A 22,618-nucleotide genomic window follows, 5' to 3' on the forward strand; every position below is an offset into this window, starting at 1 on the left:
TATTATTATTATTATTATTATTATTATTATTATTATTATTATTATTATTATATCTGTTCAGACATGGAAACCCATTGGGTGACCTTGGGCAAGTCACACTCTCCCAGTCTTACAGGAATGCAATGGCAAACATTTTCTGAATAAATCTTGTCAAGAAACCTCTAGGATAGGGTCACAATAAATTACAGTTCACTTGAAGGCACATATCGATAATTGTTTGAACTGCCTTAATATGAAATATAAGCAGTGTAAGAAGGAGGAGTTAAGGGTGTAAAGAAATTTGTTGAGTGAATTTGCCTTAATTTTATTAATAGCCATTAATTATCTGGGGGAAAGGAATATCAGAGTGAATCTTTCCTCCATTTTCTCATTCCAGTACAAGATCCTCTTGCAATATGACACACATCTGAATAAGACAGTAGTAGGAAAGGAGAAGCCAAATTTCATCTGGAAAAGAAATATGCTTCCTAATGATACTCCTAATGCTGGTGAGAAAATCTGGTTTGGGGGTGGGATTTGAGCAGAGCTGGAGAAAGCTCTATATCCAATTTGAAACCACATTAATCTTAACCAAGTCTACCTTTTGTTTTCTTTGAATGCCTAGCCCAATTCCAAATTAGTGTGGGGGACTTCAGTGGACTTTACTGGGAGAGGAAGTTTGTTAGAGGACACATCAGCAGGGCTTAAATAGTGTGTAGTTCCTAACTAAATATGACAAAGCTGATCTTGAATTTAATCAAAACCCATTTATAATATTCCCAATATCTATCTTCATTATCAAAAACTCCATGCAGATGCCTTATAATTCTTGCACAGTGCAGTAATTTCCCCATTTTCACCAATCCCCTCTTTAGTCTCCCAAGCTGAGCAGGAACCATGGAGTGCTTAAGGAATGAACAATTGTTTCTATGGAAACACTTCCGTGGCTGCCTATATGGAGACACAATTGTACTTGAGAAATGTGTTGAGAAGGTCAGAATATTCTCCTGTCCAAATATTATCCTCCACTATGATGTAGTTCTTTGGTCTTATGACCAAATAATTTTTTCAGATGCATGTTTCGGTGTGAATACTTTGGTCATCTATAAGATAGTACCTGTGGCAAGTAACACACATTCACCAGATATAGCTATGTTAGGCCCTCTTCAGACTGGCCATTAAGGCCAGCCTGGGGGTGGAGTCAGGGTGTCGCGTCCAGATGATGTATGGACTGACTCCGCCCCCAGGTCACCATGGCGCCGCACACCGCTCCACACGGCATGCAGCATCATGGCGCTCCTCCAGTGCTATGTCCTGGTGATGCAGCTATGGTGCCCTTTTGAGGGCACAAAAAGAAACTGCTTTTTGCGGCTCCTTTTTGCGCCCTCAAAAGAACAGATCGGGGCCATGGCCTCGATCTGGCACAGGAAGGGGCAGTCTGTAGAGCCCCTTAGTGTGTAGAATCAGTATGTGGAGAGATCTTGTAGCACCTTTGAGACTAACTGAAAGAAAGAAATTGGCAGCATGAGCTTTTGTAAACTTCAGTCCAAATGCATCTGAGGAAGTAGACTGAAGTCTACAAAAACTCATGCTGCCAATTTATTTCTTTCAGTTAGTGAAACCACATTAAACACATTGACAAGTTAAAACAGGTTTAAAAGCTTAAAACTATTTGTTTTAACATTTGAAGTAAACCAATTAGACCCTAAAGGATTTAATAAATAGCCATGATTTTGCTTGGCACCTAAATGAAACTAGTCTTGGTGCCAGTTGGGCCTCCAAGGGAATGCATTTCACAATTGGTATGTGATCGCCTAATTAGACACAGAGCATGTTCACTCAGAGATACAGCTTATGCAATAATTAAAGAGGAGATGGATGAAGACTTTGAACAACTTTGTCATCTGAAGGCCCTCTCCCATGTCCTAACATAATGTATTGACCTCAGTGGTAGGACACAGAGGAGCCTCCCCCCACCTCAGGCCTTGGGCAGGCACATTTGGGGAGAGGAAATTCATCTTAGGAGTCTTGAAACACAAAGGGAATAGAAGCTCCAACAACTTAAAGTAGCCTGGAATGAGGAGCAAAAACAGAGCCCACTGATAGGTGCTACAAGGCACACATCCTTTGATCTAAACCTTTACAAATTCTTCTATATATTACAACAAGGGAGAGTTAAATCTGCACCTTTCCTTGTACTGCATTGCTCTATTCTGGAACTAGATCAGCTGCTTTCTACTTACTGTCCCAAATATTAATAATCAATGCTATTGGACAGTTGAGATACTGGGCCGCTAATGTTCATGATTATGTCAGCAGAAAGCTTCTATTCTTGTCCCAAAGCAGGGAGTGGATTGTCCCATAGGTGCCATGCAAAGTTTTAAACCTTCAACATAGTTTTAGTCTGGTGATGTAATTTCCCACCTCGCTTTTAAATGAATTCCAAAAGTATGACTCCTTAATTTACCTAGACAAATTTTTATCTATATCCAAATTAAATTGCATAATCAAATATCTTGGCTCTGTGGAACATTGCTCCATTTTTGGTTGAAAAAGTTATTGAAGTTCTTCTTGAACTAGATATTCAATTAAAATGAATGGTAAGACAGAATATAAAAGAAAACTCTTTGCAAAAAAGCTGAACCATATTGTACAGATTAGACTGCTTCTATTTCTCAATTTCTTTATGTAACTCAAAAATTATTAAGTGCCTTTTTACCCATTTGAAATGAAATTCAGAAATGTAATATTATAATGTCTGTTAAAAAAACATTTAGGGGTAGCCGTGTTGGCCATATAGCAAATCCAATAACACCCAAACAATGATACCTTTATTGGGCCAACCAAAATGCACAATTACATGTTGCAAGCTTTCGAAGACACACTGGCTTCTTCATCAATCAAACAGGAGAAAAAATGAAGATATTAGTCATAGGACTGCATTTTCTGTTTCTGGTCTTAGTTCAGATGGCAGGGAGGGCTATCTGCAGGCTGGCACCTCCCCCTTTGGCTATGCAATCACTGGTAGATTTTCAATAATTTAATGCATGCAGGGTTAGCTGTGTTGGCCGTTTAACAAATACAAACAAAAATCCATTGGTGATATCTTTATTGGCCAACTGAAATGCACAATATACTTGTTGCAAGCTTTCGAAGCTCCATGGACTTCTTCATCAGGCAAGATGTTATAAACCAAACTGGAGAGGGGGAAAAAAATTGGAGATGTTAGATGCCTGCATGTTGTTTCAGTCTTTAGTAAATATGTAATGCTGGGGAGGATATCTTTTGCATGGAGACTCCTCCGAGGGAGTTTTTCAACGTCCAGGATGCATCTCAACAAGGAGAGGGATCCCTGTTGAGATGCAAATGGACTTTAAATTTTCTGGACTTTGAAATTCTCCCTATTGCTGCAGGGCCAGAAGGAGGAGTCTGCATGCAAAAGATATTCTCCCCAGCATAATGTATTTACTAAGGACTGAAACAACATGCAGGCATCTGACTAACATCTCCATTTTTCCCCTTTCTGTTTGGTTTGTAACACCTTGCCTGATGAAGAAGCCCATGGAGCTTCGAAAGCTTGCAACCAGTATAATGTGCATTTCAGTTGTCCAATAAAGCTATCACTGATGAATTAAGGAAATTTAATGTTCATTTGCAATTCAAAGAAGATGTTTCCTTGGAATCCAGTATGTCTCCTTCCTTTGTGAAGCCACAGGCTCCAATGTAGGTAGAGAACACTGAACTTCTCAAGAAGTCTTCATGTTTTGCATCAGGAAAACTTTAGGTGGTGTAGAGGCAAAGCATGTCAATCAGTCCCAATATTAGGGGGGAAATTGATTTACCTTTGTTGGAGGCAGAAGCCTCAGATGGCAAAATCCCAGTGCACTGGCTCTCTCTTTATGTGCCAGCCTGAAGATAGTCCTCCCTACCATCTAAACTAAGATCAGAAACAGAAAATGCAGGTCTATTTTGCCTGATTAAGAAGCCGGTGTGACTTAAAACTTGCAACATCTAATTGTGCATTTTGGTTGTTCCAATAAAGATATCATTGTTATAATGGCAGCTTTGCACAATAATAACATGCTTTTCAGGAATGAGGATTTCTTTTGAAATTGGAGCGTGGGAGTAGTCTTTTTTGTAATGATATTTTGGACCACTAGAGGACAGCACAATCTCAGAAATATAAATATGCCACTCTTCTTTTTCTGAATTCCAGACCATCAGTTTGTAATTTTATTTAAAGTGTGCTTGAAGCTATTTAGCCTTCTGTCACTCAGCCTAAGGTACAGGGCAGGAAAGCATCTTGTAATTTGCCAAACACATTTGCTTGCTAACTGATTTATTTATTGGTGACCCAATGTCCTGACTTTCTACTCAGATCAGCCAGCTTGAGTGTTTTGACAAGGATCACCTTCTTGTCGGAGAGTTAAAGGGGTAAGATTGGCCCTTGGATGAAAAGGTAGAGGGAGAGTATGGGTAAATGCCAAAACAAAATAAAACAAAACAAAGACCAAGAGCTTTCAAAGTAGAAGATGCAATATTTCTACATAAAATAAAATGAAATTTCTCTTTGTTTTTCCAGTGTTAGGTAATACATCTTTTTTATTCAGACAGGCCTTCAGCAACTAAATGGGTCTAAATGGAATTGTTGGACTTGAAATGATTTAATGCTGTTATTAAGATAGTGTTTTAAAGGAATGTTTTGAAATGTTGTAAGCTGCTACCTTTGAAGAAAGATGGAATATGAATGAATGAATAAAATAGCAGAAATTTTAGGGCCAAGACTGCCAAAAATGAGATCAATGTTCCTGTTGTTTCCATTCCCCCCCCCCCTTTTCCGAAATGTAGAATTTACTCTGAAGTTCACTTTGCCTTTCTATAATTATCTTAGGCTTTGTCCGCAGTACTTGTTGCATTGACTATGGCGGGATACAGACGGGCAAAAAGGGGTGTGTTCATGACGTCATGAAAGTATAGCCTTCAGACAGCCCTTACCTGAATGCCGCCATGAACACGCCGCCCGCACGCCCCAAGTGGGAAGAAGCGGCATTAAAAAGGTGCCGCTTTTCCCCGCTTCTTTTCTATATGCTGCGCAACTACGCAGCTCCGTCTATAAGCTGCTGCACTGGTACGCCAGAATTGCTACACCGCTAATTTAAGTTGCCCATTTAAAAGCTCCGCGTCTGCTGCGTCGCATAATGAGTCAGGGTCCTGGAACATGCGCAGTTTGCACCGAGGCTCTAATTAGAGCGTCAGATGCCATGCAGATGTGGAAGCTGCAGCACAGCTGCACTCTATTTTAATGCTCGTAACCCTAACCCTAACCCTAGAGCAACATGTACGCATGCGCTGCTAGAATTGTGGAAAGTTTGGAATTTAAAGTGAACCCCTACACACATTCCTGTGCCATTTTCACCTAACAATAAAAAACACTAAAACTTTAAATATTTACATATGTACAAGGGAGGTGATGGGGGATGGCAGGGGGACAGCGGTGGCAGCGGCGACAGCTGTGGCTGTGCATTGCAGATTCAGCAAGAGCGCGGGGACCAAAGGAGAGGAGGCATCCATGATGCTGGTGACACTGGCAATGTGCAAGCGGACAAGGATGCCAACACCAGCTGATCACCAGCTGGCAGGAGACCACCATTGTTCTTGGGCAGGGCGGGGGGAAAAGTTTAAAGGGGCCTGGGTGCTTTAAATGTGCACATATGCTTTCTGCTGCCGGTGCTGAGCGCCGCAGCTGCGCAGCTGCGCATCCGCCAGCTGGCAAAAGAAAAAACAAAGCCTCGTTTTTGGCTGCCCGTGTGGAAGCTGCCTCTCTCTTTGCGGCATCCTCCGAGGCGGCGGTATGGAAACTGCGGGTCAGAAACGGCCCCAGGTGAGGCGTCTTCACTGCCCCCCGTGTGGAAGCCCCATACACCTTAGCCACGCCCCCGGGGCGGGCGGTCTGGAGGCTCCATATTCAGCAGAATACACCTCCAAGACGTCTTCCCCTGCCCGTCTGTATCCCGCCTTAATTTTTAAAATGCTACTAATTCTTTCATAGACAGAATTTGGAAAGGTTACTTTTTTGGATCACAATTGCTAGTGCTCCCTGAAGAGTATCATCAGCTGCGGAATTCTGGTAAACGCAGATAACATTTTCAAGCTCTGATCCTATATCTGTGTATTGAAAGTAAATTCCATTATCAGTGGGGCTAACTGTTAGGAAAGTCCCATTAAACTGAGTGGGGCTTACTTTTCAACAGACACATATAGCGCACTGCAAAGCTTCCAACTGTCTTAGTAAATTAATCCACAGAAAGTACCTAAAACTTGCACATCTATCTGCTTTGTATTGTTTTGTTTAAATCAGTGTTTTCCAAATTTTAGTCTTCCAGGTGTTTGGGACTTCAGCTCCCAGAAGCCCTAGCCAGATTAGCCAAAAAATCAGGAATTCTGGGAGCTGAAGGACGAAAGTTTGAGAAACACTGGTTTAAATAAAGTAAAAGCAGTGACTGGCAGACAGGAAAAACAAAGACGCAGTGTTTTGACAAATTCCATTTCATAACTCTTTCTAAAACAATTTAAGAGGCACTTTGCATATGAACATGTGACTTCCTCCTAATCTACTTAGTCCACCAGCCCTCAGATATAAACCAAGCTCCTTTAGCTGTAGGTGTCAAGTATTTCTCTGGGTCTTCTTCCATGATCCCTTATACATATGTTAACTTCCTTAAAAACTAGATTGCCTTATTCACTAAATGGTGACTTCAAGCTGACCATTGTTTGGTGGTTGTCATTTTTATGTATCTCTGTGTATTAGATTATTCTGCTATAATACATTACTTCTTTCTTTCAAATGTTCTTGTTTGCCAATTTCTCACTTTCACAGGCCCACACATTCTGACTATAGCTGTTTTCACTCTTACTGGGATAGTGGTGCTGGTTTTGATCATCGCTCTGCTGGTCTTGAGGTACAATCCTCTTTTCCTCTTCCTCTGTGGAGATAGGTTCACAAATCCTTTCTGAAATTTTCACTTTTGAACCCTTCCCTAGCAAAGGTTAGCACAAATGCACTTGCAAAGCACTCTTTGTTTTTCCAACTAATCAAGTCTTCTATGGTATATTTGCTGCCTTGTCATAGCAATGTCTTATTTATTTTACCCACCTGGAAATAAGGATTCCTTTTCAACTCCCCTGCCACATCCTGCATATAAACTTAAGTAATACTTTCTCTACACTCCATCTCTGAAATATCTCAGTTAAATAAATGACAATTTTTGTACAGGTTTCACTTGAAGCATGATTAAGATGTCCTTGAAGTGAATGCAAGTATTAAAACTGCTCCTAAAAGATAGCTTTTAGCTTAAGTCAAACTGACCCATCGAGAGAGGTCAAGTGTTAATTTAATATGTGATGACTAAATTCTTAGCCTGTCTTCTATGTTCATGAGTAATACCATCTCTAGATTCAAGTGCTCCAAAAATTGCTGCAATTATACTTTTTTGTGATGTGCAGGAAGTACAGGAGAGCCAATGAACTTCGACAGAAGAGATGGTCCCACATTCCACCTGACAAGATATTGCCTTTGGAGACCAATGAGACAAGTCATGTCAGTTTGAAGGTAGGGCACAGGTGTACTTCACAATACATGTGAAATGTCTTCTGAATGTCTTCTGAACACAGTCTGGACTAGGGTACCCAGAATCATAGGTGTTATCTGTGAAACCACTGTAATAATCCTAATCTGTTCTGCACTAAAGCAAATTATCCTACTTAATATCTGTCCAATTAAGCGTCTTTATGACAGTAGAGCAGAAAACCATGGATTATATTTCATGCTCCCTCACTAGGCTTTTGTACTATGTATTCTTGTGATAGGGGCCAGTTATGCTTATATTTTTTGCACAGAGAGATTCACATCTGTGAATCAATTCAAACTCAATTCAAAATGCAGCAGTTTAAATTGACTTTTTGGTCCTGTCCCCCCCTCCCCCCCCACAAATTGCACCAAGTACAATTGGTGCAAGTCTGAACAACAGGGAAATATCCCAGTTTCCAAACCAGATTATTTCATAGTGTGAAAGGGGAGTTACTCATCAAACCTCTGGACGTGGACTTTCCAGTGAGAAGCAGGCCCAGGTTTGTGAAAGCATGGCACAAGCACATTTTTATCTTTCCTTGACATTCCCACAAATTACTTATATATGATGGCAGCACAAAATTCTGTCTGCATTTAATTGATTGTCAAGAGGTAGTGGTGTCATGTAACTGTTGTGCTTCGTTTTAAAAACCAAAATTGTACAGCAGGGGGAGCACATTCCTAAACATTTATTCTGCAAGTAAATGTACGGTATATATTTACACCCACATAGGCTTGTAGACAGCCTTCAAAAATGAGGAAAGAGTCTACAAATATTAAGCTATGGAAGCGTCGAAGGCTCAAGAGTTGTTGCACCCCTGTTGAACTCACTTAGTGTATCCAGAATAATATCTAGTAGATGTCTATATCCATGCTTCAAATCACAATAGCAGCTACTGTGATATTTGGAGGAGTTGACTTTTCACAGGGATGAAATGATGTGACCTAATTGATTGGAAATGCAATATTCTACTTACAACAAGAGGCCTACCTGGATATAAAGTTGTGAAAGATGAATAATAAATGGAAAACAAGTGACATTTCTTGTTAAACTCTCTTCAAGCAAAAATGTTCACAGCCACATTCATGATGTGCGAAGTATACTGAAATCCCATGTCCTAATACATTGTGGAACACATAGGTATCACATTCTGCTTTATGACATACATTGGGTGGAGTATATTATGGAAACCTGCTTGATTAGCTGTCTTTGTTCCACAGATCGATGATGACAAAAGGCGTAATACTACCCAGAGGCTGCGTCAAGGCAAATATGACAAGAAGGTATATTTATTCTAGCACCTCTGCTATTCTTCACCCCTTTAGAAGTGTTCTTGTGCAAGGCAAATCTCAAAGTGCCATTCATATCCTTTCCCAGTTATTTGCAAACTTGTGTAGATTAAGGATGGAGTGGGAATCTTGTTTTGTTTCCAGGGCTCTATCTTTGGCATTGTCTTAGTGTTGTATAATAGATGTAGTGGATCAAGAGTAACAATTTGGAGGACCTGTAGGCTGGATGCAGAATGAAGACTGGATGTAGTAGATTCATTATAAATTTTTAATGATTAATGATGTGTTATAGTCATAAAAGTTTGGTTCTTTTCACCTGCTTCTGCGTCCAAACAATTTCACAGCCAGCCACCCAGGCTCCTGCCTGCCTGTCTACTTGCTTATCTGTCTGCCTGTCTATCGTTGTATAAGTAATATCACAAAACATAAAAAGCAGCAATTTCCTCATTATTGCTTGAGCTAAATATAAATGAATAAAAACGTATTTCTAAAATATATTTGACTTATCCAAACCTTATGTGATTAATTACTGTTTTTCTGCTATTATTTTCTTCCAATTGTTTTCATTTTCTAGGTGATAATTCTGAAGGATTTCAAATTCAGTGATGGGAATTTTACAGAGAGACAGAAGATAGACCTAAACAAGGTGAATGTTGAACTTACTATGTTCACCCATCTAAACATGTCAAAAATAGTACAGATTGAGTCTCCCTTATCCAAAATGCTTGGGACCTTAAGTGTTTTGGATATTGTAATATTTACATATATGTAATGAGAGATCTTTGAGATACCCAAGTCCAAATGTGAAATTCATTTACAGTATGTACTTTTTACACATAACCTGAAGGTAATTTTATACATAATATTTTTAATAATTTTGTACATGAAACAAAGTTTGCACACACTGAACGCAAAGATGTCACTATCTCAATCATCCATATGGGCAATTTTAGATTTTGGAGTATTTTGGATTTGGGAATTCCAGATAAGAGATCCTCAAGCTATAACTATTGTATAGAGTATAGGATCCTTTTTTCTCTCTTTCATCAGTCACCATATAGAAATTTTAATCCCATGAACTTTCTGCAACACAGTAGCTCTTACTAAAGAGGCAATCATATGGCAATACCTTTCTGTTTTTACTGTGGAATCATGGTTAAATTGGAAAGCATCAAATTACTGATTCTGCTGGACTCCTGTGCCCAATTCAGGACATAGTAGACCATTCCAAGTGGAGGACCTCATGAAGATCTCTGTATCTCTTGTCCTTATCATCATTTCTTACATTATAAGTCATGCTTCTGTTTCTAATAAGTGGAATTTTATTTTGTTGTAGCTCCTTCAAATTGACTATTACAACCTAACTAAGTTCTATGGAACAGTCAAGATGGACATGATGATCTATGGAGTGATTGAGTACTGTGAGAGAGGATCACTGCGGGTAATCAGTTCTGAAGCTCACTAACTTACTTGTACTACTACTACTACTACTCATCATCATCATCATCATCATCATCATATTGTGACCCCCCTAGTTGTTGTTTGAATGCAACTCCCATTACACTTTGCCATCATACCCAATGGTAAGGGATTGTGGAAGCTGCTGTCTGATAATAGCTGGAAAATCAAATGTTCTTCAGAGCTAAACTATACTAAATAAAGGCTCTAGTTTAGCTAGATTTTTCAGCTATTATCAGACAGCAGCTATTAATTAAATAAAGGGTCAAAATTATGTATTGAAACATAATGATACTAGTAGATTTAGGAAGGCTTCCTTTGGATCCACTGAAGACTGTGTGGACGGCTTCCTTTGGATCCACTGAAGACATAGCTGTGTGGAAGGCTTCCTTTGGATCCACTGAAGACATAGCGTGTGAAATATTTAACAGGATCTTACTTGGTGTATACACTCCATGGTTTCATGTCTCCTGTGTTGGGCTTTTGTTTCTATTTTTAAAATTACTCAGTCAAGTGATGGGTACATTGAGGAACCTAGGGTTATTATTGTTTTATTCTCCTACTGAAATGTATAATAATTAATAGACTTTTTAAAAGTATGAAAAAAGAATAGGATGGGAAGGGCCTAGGCTGATTTTTCACAAATTATATGCACACCATAATCACTATTGTAATGAATGTGGTAGTATGTATAGCTGGCCAAAGTGAATCTCTGGTAAACAGCAGCCAGTCTCTGAAGGAGGACATCTAGGTCCCCTACATCTGAGAAACAGTTCCACCCAGCACTTAAATTCTTGTTTGTCTGGACAAGCACTTACAGTGTTGAGGCTATCTTTCACTGTTTCTTGTCTTGCCCATTTAAATCAGGGTTTCAAGTTTTTCAGGGCCAAATTAGACAAGGTACAATCCATCAATTAGCTTTTAAAGAGTAAATTGCAGGTCCCAAGGTGGTGATGATGTGTCTTGGGAGATGGGGGCTTCAACCGCACTGCAGTCCTGATCTAGATCAGCCACCCCCATCTCCTTGTCATCCCATTCTCTTGCTTTACTTAGTTTGGATCTTACTGAAAGCTTCAGAAGAACTTGAAATCTTGTTAACAATTTTGTGGCATTTTTGTTGCTCCTAAGAAACATATTTCCTGACCATGGACTTTGGGATTTTTCTTACAGACTAACACAGAGTGCTTCCATTGCTTTTTGATAACTTTGATAAAGAGTCTTACCAGAACCTCTTTATTTCTTTTTATTTCAGGATGTCTTAAATGATAACATTTCCTATCCTGATGTTACCTTCATGGATTGGGAATTTAAAATTTCGGTTATGTATGATATTGCCAAGGTACGTAGATGGGCACCAGTCATGAATTAATGGAGAATATGCTTGCATTTATACCATATGTTCCAATGATTAAATATCAGAGGTTAGAAGTAGTAATGAACTACAAACATCATAATTACCTGTAATGAATTGTGCTTTTTAGTAATTATAGTATAACATTTACCATTCAAAATCAATGTAACAATTAGGAACAGAACTGTTTTACTGGTACAATGAGTAAAATTTTATAGTTACATTTAAGAGTTACTTAAACCCATTTTAAAGTATTTTGACGGGTTTTTAAATGCTTTATGCCATTTTCTTGTCAAGCCTTTAGGTTTTTTAAAGTAATTAAAAAGCAAGAACACATTGAGCAATCTTTATAACAGTATCATCAAGAAATTTCTCCTTAAATGAGTAATTGCTATGAATAACTGTTTAACTGAGTAATTACCATAAATAACTTCTTAAATACTGTAATGAATAACAATACCATTTGAAAACAAAACAAAACATAACCTTGTAAGCTCTTTTGGATTTCAGGTTTTTTTTTAAATAAAAGAACTTCAAATAGTAAGCCAGTTAAAAACCTTGTGTGCAGATTGCTCCCTCTCAATCTTTTCTCCCTCAGACTAGTCAATATATTTTTGTGATTACTCCCAGGCTGCTTCCAAGTGAAGCTTTTATTGTGAAATGATTGCCCCAGTTTACAGAATTTTGCATGCAGTCAAGTCTTTTCTTTTTCCTGCAATCTGCTTCTCTTATTGATCTTATCAAAAGGACTACAGGCTGGCATCTTTTTCTATAGTTATGAAATCATAAACTAGAGTTACAATCTCATAAATGCTGGGGATTCATGTTTACATTTGTGAGTCCCCAAATCCATTTTTTCTGAAGGCTTTTCAAAGTGCTGAAGTTTAAGACACTTGGAAATGATGACTGCAGCACTTTCCCAGTCATAGAAAGCATTGACCCAAACAGTAGCGGCAGGACCCTACAGTGTCTCTCCTGCTGACTATTCTCAACATGCCCCATAACCAGGAGAGTGTTGCAGACATCATTGTCATCATCATCATGATGTTTATTTATATCCTGCCTTCCACCCAGTTCAGGGACTCAAGGCAGCTAACAAATCTAAAACAGTCCAAGTTAAAACACTATAAAACATGCAAAATACAAGTTTAAAAAACAATTAAACAATTAAAACAATTACAAACATTGCATTATTAAAATTTAAAGTTTAAAACTCTTTAAAACATAAACAAAAACAAAACAGCATTCATTATTAATCATTTCCTCTTGCCCAAAATTTGCAGTGCCTCTGAAACCCTTTGGCTGGGGCATTGCCTGGCTGAAATGTTGGGGGTTTGGGGAGGGTCTGGCACTATGAAGACGTAAATATGATGATGGAGGTCTGTCATCGTAGTTATGTCTGATGATGCAGGATCTTGGTCATCTTTGGGGTCTATAGCCCTCTGAGGCCTGCTGGGGTAGGTAATGTTGGCCCCTAAGTTCTCACTGTTGCCCACCCCTGCTACTGAAGTCATGGACAGTCAAAGACATTTTGCGCTTGAGGCCCTTCCTCAAAAATTCATGTTACACAATCCTCAAACACCAAAGAAATTATTTTGGCACATGAGGCACCCACAAGCACCTCTCTCCATTTCCCTGATAGCAAAAAGGCAATAGCAGCAACAACAAGGACAATATATTAATAATTAATAAATATATTAATAACCTAAATCTACCTATTGCCTCACTCTGTCAATGGCAGGACTGGTCTTTATAGAACAAAAGCACTAGCATTTGTATCTTCTTTATGACCTCAAGCTGCAAACTGGTGGCTTACAGTCATATAGAACACAAACTGTTGATATCCTCTTGCTGACTAGCCCTTTCGTGTTGTTGTTGTTGTTGTGTGCCTTCCTTTTCCGACTTATGGCAACCCTAGGGTGAACCTATCACAGGGATTTCTTGGCAAGATTTGTTTAGAGGTGGTTTGCTATTGTCTTCCCCTGAGCCAGAGAGCATGTAACTTGCCCAAGGTCCCCACTATCTGGATGCAAAAGAAAAGTGAGATCAGGAAGAAGCATGCATTTCTGCTTGCACTGCCTATAAGCCAGTCTCTTCCAGTGCAGATATATGACAGCTTTGAGGACAGCCAACTAAGTGGCCCAGGCCTTTATTGTGGCCTGGCAATATTGTCTGGAATCAAGGCCAGATATGTGGTGCAAGATGATGGTCAAAAATGACATTTATTTTATTTTATATTATTTTATTACCTTTACTTGCAGCAGAAATTAACTTTGAACCTGTCTTGAAGGAGAGAAGCTTCTGTAATGCAAATGCCATTCTGATCAGTGCAGGTTATACACCTGCATTACAAAGTACCTTAAGCAAGAACTGCTGTAAGCTTTATGGAGGAGGATAAATCTTATACCTTGATCACAGCCTACCAAACAAAGACTCCTCCATACCTAAACAAAGAATCCTCCATACCTAATCTAGAAGACGTTTTTCTCTGTAACCAGTTCTTGTTTGAAATATCTTGATGTGTGGGTTGATGGTGAAATCCATGCTGTTTAGCCTTCTCAGCATATATAAAGTGCCAGAAGAGAGGGTGTGCCAGTTAAAATAAGAACTTGTTAGTAAGAGCAAGTCCTCTCCTATATTAATTTCCCTTAAAATATTAGGTATTTTTTCTTGTTGTTTTTCTCCTTCAACTTTTTGTCCATATTTTTGTGTTTTCACATTCACTTTCCTTAATCAAAGGGCTTTTTCTACTGCAGAAAGAATGCCCAGCTTCTAAGCATGTTATTAACAAGAATTGGGAAAGGAAGGATGGATAAAGAAATGGGAAATGTCCCTGTGAAAGAATGGTTGACCAGCTGGTTACCTGAAGTGCCTTCCCTCCTTTCATTTGATGGAAAGTGAGGGTACTTGTCAGAAAGTCTGTTTAGTCTCCTTTGACTGGATTTCTCCTTTTGTTTAGCCACACTGAATGCACCTTCAAATAATTAAAGCATTATTACCCTGCTATCCAGCTCCCAAATCCTCCCAGAGTAGTTTACAATGCCTCTCTGCAGGTTTCCAATATTAAATATATATCATGAAAGGATGAGGAGGGAACACAAGGAAACTCAGGCAACAATTTGTAAAATTATATATTTCTTGGACGGAACTGAAAAAGTTCAGGGAGAAAGACAGAAACAATTCAGGGAAAGGAAAGGGTCAGCAGGAGCTGGATTCTTAGCAAGAAAAGCGTAGTGGGCCTTAGTTGCAGCCTAATGGAGTAGACATTACTTCTCTCTAGGAAACATTGAGAATTGCAGTACCATGACAAAGGCATGGAACTCTAAAAGGAAATGTTCAGATTCTTCACCAAATTGACATTCACAAAAACTTTTGGGGGAAGGCATGGCAATTAATTTGATACAAAATGAATGTACTGTAAATTCAAAATGTTCATCTGGGAAATAAGTACATGGACAGTAACAATTTAAGCAGCTGATCTAAATCCTCTTAAAACGGGACCAGGATCCATTGTTTTTCCCCCTCAAACCAGTGAGGTGAAGGGTACAAGAAGCAAAATGAGAAGAAGCATAAAGGATAGGGTTCAGGTCATTCAAGAATAATCCCCTGCTGTCTGTTCTAGTGGACAGCAATGAGAGCAGGACCATGGTATAGTTGTGGAGGTAGAGAGAGAAAAGAGGAAAAGTCTGGCACACCCCTGAAGAAAGGATCTGAAGATGTAAAAAAGTGGCAGGCTTAGGGTTTGGCAGAATAATTTGGGATGGATTATTTAACCTATGGAAGTGGCATTATATGATGAGGTATTATTACTGTTGTTAATAGTGTTATATTTATTTATATCCCACCTTTTCCCTAGTCTTAGATTCAAGGTAGCTTATAAAAGTTAAAATAGAAAGAGAGAGCTAAAAAAATGTAAGACCTGGAGCAATGGATGCAAGCTAAAGGAGAAGAGATTCTGCCTCAACATTGAGAAGAACTTCCTGACAGTAAGGGCTGTTCGACAGTGGAACACACTCCTTCCTCGGAGTGTAGTGGAGGTTCCTTCCTTGGAGGTCTTTAAACAGAGGCTGGATGGCCAACAATCAGGAATGCTTTGATTGAGAGTTCTTGCATGGCAGAATAGGGTTGGACTGGATGGCCTTGAAGTCTCTTCCAACTCTATTATTCTATGATTCAAATATATAACTAAACTATCAATGATATTAAAAGCAGTTAAAAGCATAACAATAAATAAATAACTAGCAATAGATTTTTAAAAACCCTATGCATCAGATGAATTGCCCTGTGCCCTTGAGCAGTCAGCTCTCAAATGCCTGCCAAAACAAAAAAAGGGCTTCACCTACCAAGGAAAGGTTGGCAGGGAGGGTGTCAGTCTAACCTCTCCAGGAAGGCAGATCCAGAGCCTGGGAGCAGCCACCAGGGAGTCCTCTTCAATGTTCCTACCAGATGCCCCTTGGAGAGTGGTGGGACAGAAGGGCTTTATAGGATATAACTAATAAATAAATTTATAGGTTATAACTAGCACTTAGAACTATGGCCAGAAACAGACTGGCAGCCAGTGGAGCTGTTGCAACAAGGGAGTTGTGTGTTCCCTATAGGCAGGTCACAATCTGGCTGCAGTTCTTTGGCCCATTGGAAGTTTCTCCTTCAAAGGTAGTCCCACATAGAGCACAAGAGAAGGTAGTATGGTGTAATGGCCTGTGTATACTGGAAAAATCTGGCTTTATTTTCCCTCTCATTAAACTCAGTAGGGAATCTTGGGCTATTGTTTAGCCTAATCTACCACACAGAATTGTTGTGAGGATAAAGTGAAGAGGGGAATGGACCTTGTATACAGCATTGAGCTCTATGGAAGAGAGGGGCTCACAAAATAAATAAAACATACTGTATGTATATAATTTATAAATAAATGACAGCTGTGATTTAAAAGATTGTTCATTACATTTAACAGGACTTTTTTGTCAGAACTTGGAAGTGAACCTGAGTTTCTAGAGTTCCATGCCAGTTTGCTAACCACAAAATCTTGCGTTCTTCTGCATAGCACATCCAGAGAATCCAGTGTTCTTCCCGATAGCATCTGCATTTATGGGGCATCTTAGAAATGCATTTCCTTCCTGCTAAGATGATAAGACTGGACAAGTTAACTAGTAGTTTCTGTAGTGGCCTGATTCCCTGCCTCAGTTTGCAAATCTAAGAGGGAAGAGCTCCCCTCCCTCGCCTCTTAGGAGGCAGCTAGTGCTTAATAAGTGGATAATGGAAAGATGAACTAAATAAACAATATTTTGATAAGAATGATAGAGAAGTGGGACCAGAATGAAAGTAGCAGGACAGGACAGCTCTGTTCCTTATCCCATCTGAAATGTAAGAGAGCCGATCTATTAAAACTCTTCCTGGAATTGCAAAGAATTATGGGCAAGCCCATGCTAAGATAAGAGAAGTAAGTACAGCCGCAGTTTCTATTTTCTGGGATCATTTTGTTGGTTGTTTACTGTGGCTTTTGCTAAACCAAACTCTCATGGTGAGAGTGAGTCATTTGTTCCTCTCTGATTAGTGGCCATTCTGATTAAACACAGGAAGTGCCCAGAAGATCTAGTTCTGTATTGTTACATGCAACAGATATAGACCTCTATTCTGGGGCCACAACAAACTCCAGTGGGGCCTATGAGTTCTATACTGGATAGAATTTTCAAGAAGAGAAAAAAAATTATTCCCTTTGTCTCATTGGTGATTCTTTTCCTGGCAGGCCTAGGGGTTCTTTAGCATATAACTGTAACCTGAAGAGTCTAACTTGATTATTTGCAGAGTCTTCTTTCCATAATATCTCAATACAGGATACAGGCAACATCAGTTAAGATCATTATCTCCCATCTTTCCCCAGCCTACTTTAAAAAAATTTTTTCAACTACTGTACTTGTTTGTCTAATGAAGAAACTTGCAGTTTCAGATGTTTGCCTGGAGAGCCTTTTAAAAAATAATAACTTTTTTTTGGTTGACCTAATAAAGGTATTAATACTATATGGATCTTGGAACTAGCTTAATGGTGATACTTTCCACACCAAAATCAATTATATACACTTATTCTGTCCCCACAGTAAACCAATCAGATATAGAAGATATATACTTAAAAACATATTTAGGATCATGCAAGTCTGGGAAGTATTTTTTATATGAGGAGGGGAACATGGGGAATGCTAGCGAATCTTAGGTTGCATTAACCTTTTATCTTGAAATCACTCCAAAATACCTTTAGTCTTGATTAAGTTCATAAGATAGGAGAGACATTTCCACGCACAAAGGCAAGCTGTCCCCCAAATGTGATTTTCATTTTGTAGTTATGCTTAACATTGACTCACACCTTATGGGACCACTTCACGTCTCATCTAGAAAGGTAGTTGTGTAGCTTGCCTTTCCTGTGGCCATCATACTATTTTGGAAACATGCTTCAGTCAAATGGCAAATGGAGGATCATAGACCTGTATCATGTGTATGACATATTGAAAAACCCAGCTGTTACTGGTGATGTTAATCAGTGGAACCAGACAGACACTTGTCACTCTTTTCTTAACACAGGGGATGTCCTACTTGCATTCAAGCAAAACGGAGGTCCATGGGCGCCTGAAATCTACAAACTGTGTTGTAGATAGCCGCATGGTAGTGAAGATCACTGATTTTGGCTGCAATTCTATTCTGCCACCCAAAAAAGGTACACAAGAAATACTAACAAGACTATTCATAATGGCATAAAGCATCACGGCTACAAATCAGTGCTGTACCAAGTGGGATCACAATAGCATTAGAGTGTTGCTTCTGACATCATCTGCATAAGGATCAGAACAATGTTGAGTAGAAAGTCTTATGCTTTTGTTATTTCTTGATGAGATATAAAATATCTCTCATACAATTCAGTTTCCTGCTTTTTTTTTTTACTGTCTTCTCTAGTATTCACTGATATTCATAATACTGTATATGGAATTTTAGATTTTTAATCCATGAAGAAAAAATGCATATTTTTCATGATATCTGAGTTTACTACATGGCATCATGTGGCTTAGCATGCATTGTTTATCCTGTATATTGTAGAATGAGGGTGAAATATCTGATGCAGTTTGCATCTTCTGTACAAGTATATTCCAACATGTATTTATATTGTCTGCATATGTCCTTCCAAGTCAATTTATGGTGACCCCATGAATTTCATAGGGTTTTCTTAGGTAAGTAATACTCAGAGGTGATTTTGCCAGTTCCTTTCTCTGAAATATAGCCTACAGCATCTGGTATTTGTTGGTGGTCTCCCATCCAAGTACTAATCAAGGTTGACCTTGTTTATCTTATATTAGTACAATTGATGAAGGATGAATTGTAGCACCTAGGGGAAGAAGCCTGCAGACAGTTGCCATAAAGGAAATAGGGCACTGAAGAAAAAAACTGTTCAATGCTAGCAGATTTTGTCTGCTGTCTCTGATTATCATTGTGTGGCACTGGGAAAAGTACAACTGCTAGTGTAAGTTCACCAACAGGATTCTGGCAACTGACTGCTGTTGCAACTGAAACTTGAAATTAGCAGTCATGAAAAAGATAGGAGACTGCTGAAGAAGTAGGGGGGAATAGGAAAAGACTCTTGTTAACAAATAGGAACAACTGAGATAAAGGTATACAATAAAGTTCACCAAATTATGGCAAGCATTATATCAGTGTTCTTTATTGTGATCTATAGTGAGATCCAGCACAGTGATCTAGTGTGGTGATTTGTTGTGAGAGCCAGAAAAGTGTAGTGATTTGAGTACTGCAGTAAGACTCTGGAGGCCCCAGGTTCAAATCCCTGCTGAGCCATGGAAACCCACTGGATGACCTTGGGCAAGTCACACTCTCTCAGCTTAAGAGGAAGGTACTGGCAAATGAATTTAACTGAATCTTGCCAACCCCCTTCTCCCTCTATGATAGTGTTGCCATAAATCAGAGTTGACTTGAAGGCACTTAATAGCATAAAAAATTAGGTGTACTTGATCCCTGCTCAGCCATGCAAACGCACTGGGTGACTTTGGGCAAGTCATGCCCTCTCAGCCTAAGAGAAAGGAAATGTCAAACCCACTCTGAACAAATCTTGCCAAGAAAAACCCATGACATGTGATCAGACTATCACTCACTTTTTAATCTGTTAAATGAACCACATTGTGATACTTTTAATCTTTTACCATTTATCACATATATGTAGCCTTAAATTTATATTGCTCAACTTCCTACTATTTGTGCTAATGGAACCACATCAGATTCCATATGTAAATAGTTCTTTCTCCCCAGTTATGGCAGCCATGCAGTTAGTTGCTACTAATTAGCTCTTTCTAATCTCATGAATAAATAAGAAATAATTTTGCTGTGAACTATGGCCTCATAGCTGGAGCAGAGATGGACAGAGCTCTTGTATGGGGGTTCACTTTTGCTTTTTACTGATAGGTTCCAAGGTCCATCAGTTGGTTTAATATGTTGGGGGTTGCTCATATGAAGTTCAAATTAACTTGCTATATTCATTGTCAAATAGACAAATATGGGAACAGAGACAGAAATAATCTCTTATTCTGCTCTGGGTTCTGCTTTCTTCCTCCAAGGATAATCTTCAAACCCTTCTGTATATGCTCCCAGAACAGATGTTGTCTCTGAACTCCTCCAGACGGGATAAATGTGCTGGGAGGTTTCTGTATTTGTTTCAGTAGTTTTAAAAATCCAAATGATGTTTCTGTTGTTCTGGAATCATTTACTGCAATTCCCTGCACCAGATACAACATTTTATTCATACTCCAAGTGGCTTTCTTTTAAATTCTGAGACATATCAGAGCAAAAACATTCCTTCTCTTTGCTTCTTATTTCTCTTTTAATTTTTTTTAGAGTTATAGAGCTGTAGTGCTTGACTGAAGTGGCATTTTTGCACTATTGCACTGTAATGTTAAGATTTTTTTTAAAAACCAGAAAAGCAAAAACCTGTCCTTCAAACCATAGGACAACCTCAGCTACACACACACACTGTTGTTTGTTGCTGTAGTTGTTTTCAATTAGAAAAACCCTAGTGTGGATTCAAGAAATCTATACATATAGCCCCTTTAAAAAAAACAAACCCTGGAACAAGAGGATTCAGGAAAGAAAACAGGCAAAGTTGAATGAGAAATGATGCTTGTTTTAGACTAATGTTGAACAGTCCTCTTATAAATCCGTGTGTCTGTACTCTGGCAGATTATATAGCATCTGTCCAGGAGTGACACTTCATCTGAGGAAAGTCAGAGATACTAAGCTAACTGCCTAGCCTACAGCTGGAAAGGCTTGGAAGACATGTACTCAAGAGAACCATGCACTAAAGCATACTTTGCCACAAGATCATGCTATGTAGAATCATAGAGTCATAGAGCTGGAAGTGACAACAAATCCAGCTAATTTTCCTGGCTTCTCAGTTGCTATGTCTAGAGGCAGACGATCAAGGTTTCCCACATAATGAAAGGGATTTTTTAAAATGGTGTATACATTCATTTTTTTCTAACTTTGATCAAAGATATATTGCACTGTGTTACACAGTGGGTTTTTAGTTTAAGAAAACTTACAACAAGGAAAATCTATTTGACCGAAATTTGTAGACAATAAAAGAGAATGATGGTTCTTTCACAACATTTGCACTTTCAAATTATAGTATCTCTCCTTTCTTAAATCACAAATGTTATGACATAGTTAAGAATAGAACTTTAATACATTCTAAGAGAAGTATTCATTGTACAGATATCTTTTCTCCCTGTTCTTTCCACTCAGCTCTTTGTAACAAGTGCATTACTAGATCATAAATAAGGCTTTGGTGGTAGTAATTAGGCAAAGAAATGTTTAAAATAAACCATGCAAGCAATAATGGAAAAGTAGTTCCAGACAAGTCTTTATCACATTAATATTCTGCTAGATTAACTTAATTTTATGGGGGCTTCAGTCACTTGAACTCCTCATTTGTTTTACCATTGTTTATTCAATGTTTTTGTTACCTTGAAAAGTCTGTTAAAGAGAACAAGACAGAACTATTGTACATGTGAACTACTGTTAACACAAGGAGTCCTCCATCTGGAAAGGCTCCAGATCCGACCAAAATGGGATCAGATGGATTTGAATAAAGGTCACAGCTGTCAGCCAATATTATTTCCCTTTTTCTTATCCCTTCTTCTGCCACCCCTTCTTTCTTTGCTCCCTAGATCTCTGGACTGCTCCTGAACACCTCCGCTATGGTGGTGTTTCTCAGAAAGGTGATGTGTACAGCTATGGAATTATAGCACAGGAGATCATACTTCGTAGAGAAACCTTCTACACTAACAATTGCCGGGATCATAAAGGTAAATGGTGTGCATAAATAAAGATCTAAATCCATGCTGATAATAATTTATGTACTGAAGGGATTTATACTGCATCCTTTATCAGGTTCCCAGGGTGATTAACAAAGAGATTCTGAGCAATGGGATTAGCAGAAGGGGTCCAAATTCCAAGGCACCTGTGGAGGCTTATACAGTAGTGTGTGCATGCTTAGTTCTTGCTTTTTTGGAATCATCATTATTTAGATCACTTTGGCATTTGCTTCACCTTGCAATTTGTTTTTCTATAATTCTTGCTTCATCTCAGCATTATTGTTATTTAGATCCACTGAATCAATGGAAACCTAGAGTCCGTTCACACTATATAGTTAGCAATATGATTTTACTTGAATTGCCTTGGTTCTACCCTGTGAGGTGCAGTTTAGGGGAGTGATATTTAAAATTCTCAACCAAAGAGCTCTATTGCCACACAAAAACTACAAACACCAGGATTCCATAAGATGCAGCCATAACAGTTAAAGCAGAATCATAGCACTATAACTTTATAGTATCAAAGGGCTTTTAATAAGTCAACACTTATACATTTTC

The 22,618-nt window shown here is 38.7% G+C and overlaps 1 protein-coding gene across 2 annotated transcripts in view; it reads left to right on the top strand.

Moving 5' to 3' along the window:
- GUCY2C (guanylate cyclase 2C) overlaps positions 1–22,618 on the top strand; it is a 70,135-nt gene that overhangs the window by 31,477 nt on the left and 16,040 nt on the right. For both annotated transcript variants that reach the window (XM_042468571.1, XM_042468572.1), the window contains exons 10-18: positions 377–488; positions 6,857–6,938; positions 7,483–7,588; positions 8,828–8,890; positions 9,471–9,542; positions 10,233–10,337; positions 11,607–11,693; positions 18,276–18,408; positions 21,917–22,054. In XM_042468571.1, coding sequence (XP_042324505.1) covers positions 377–488; positions 6,857–6,938; positions 7,483–7,588; positions 8,828–8,890; positions 9,471–9,542; positions 10,233–10,337; positions 11,607–11,693; positions 18,276–18,408; positions 21,917–22,054 — 898 coding nt within the window. The remainder of the gene's footprint in view (positions 1–376; positions 489–6,856; positions 6,939–7,482; positions 7,589–8,827; positions 8,891–9,470; positions 9,543–10,232; positions 10,338–11,606; positions 11,694–18,275; positions 18,409–21,916; positions 22,055–22,618) is intronic.

The sequence above is a fragment of the Sceloporus undulatus genome, chromosome 5, assembly GCF_019175285.1.
Source record: "Sceloporus undulatus isolate JIND9_A2432 ecotype Alabama chromosome 5, SceUnd_v1.1, whole genome shotgun sequence".
Lineage (NCBI taxonomy): Eukaryota > Metazoa > Chordata > Lepidosauria > Squamata > Phrynosomatidae > Sceloporus > Sceloporus undulatus.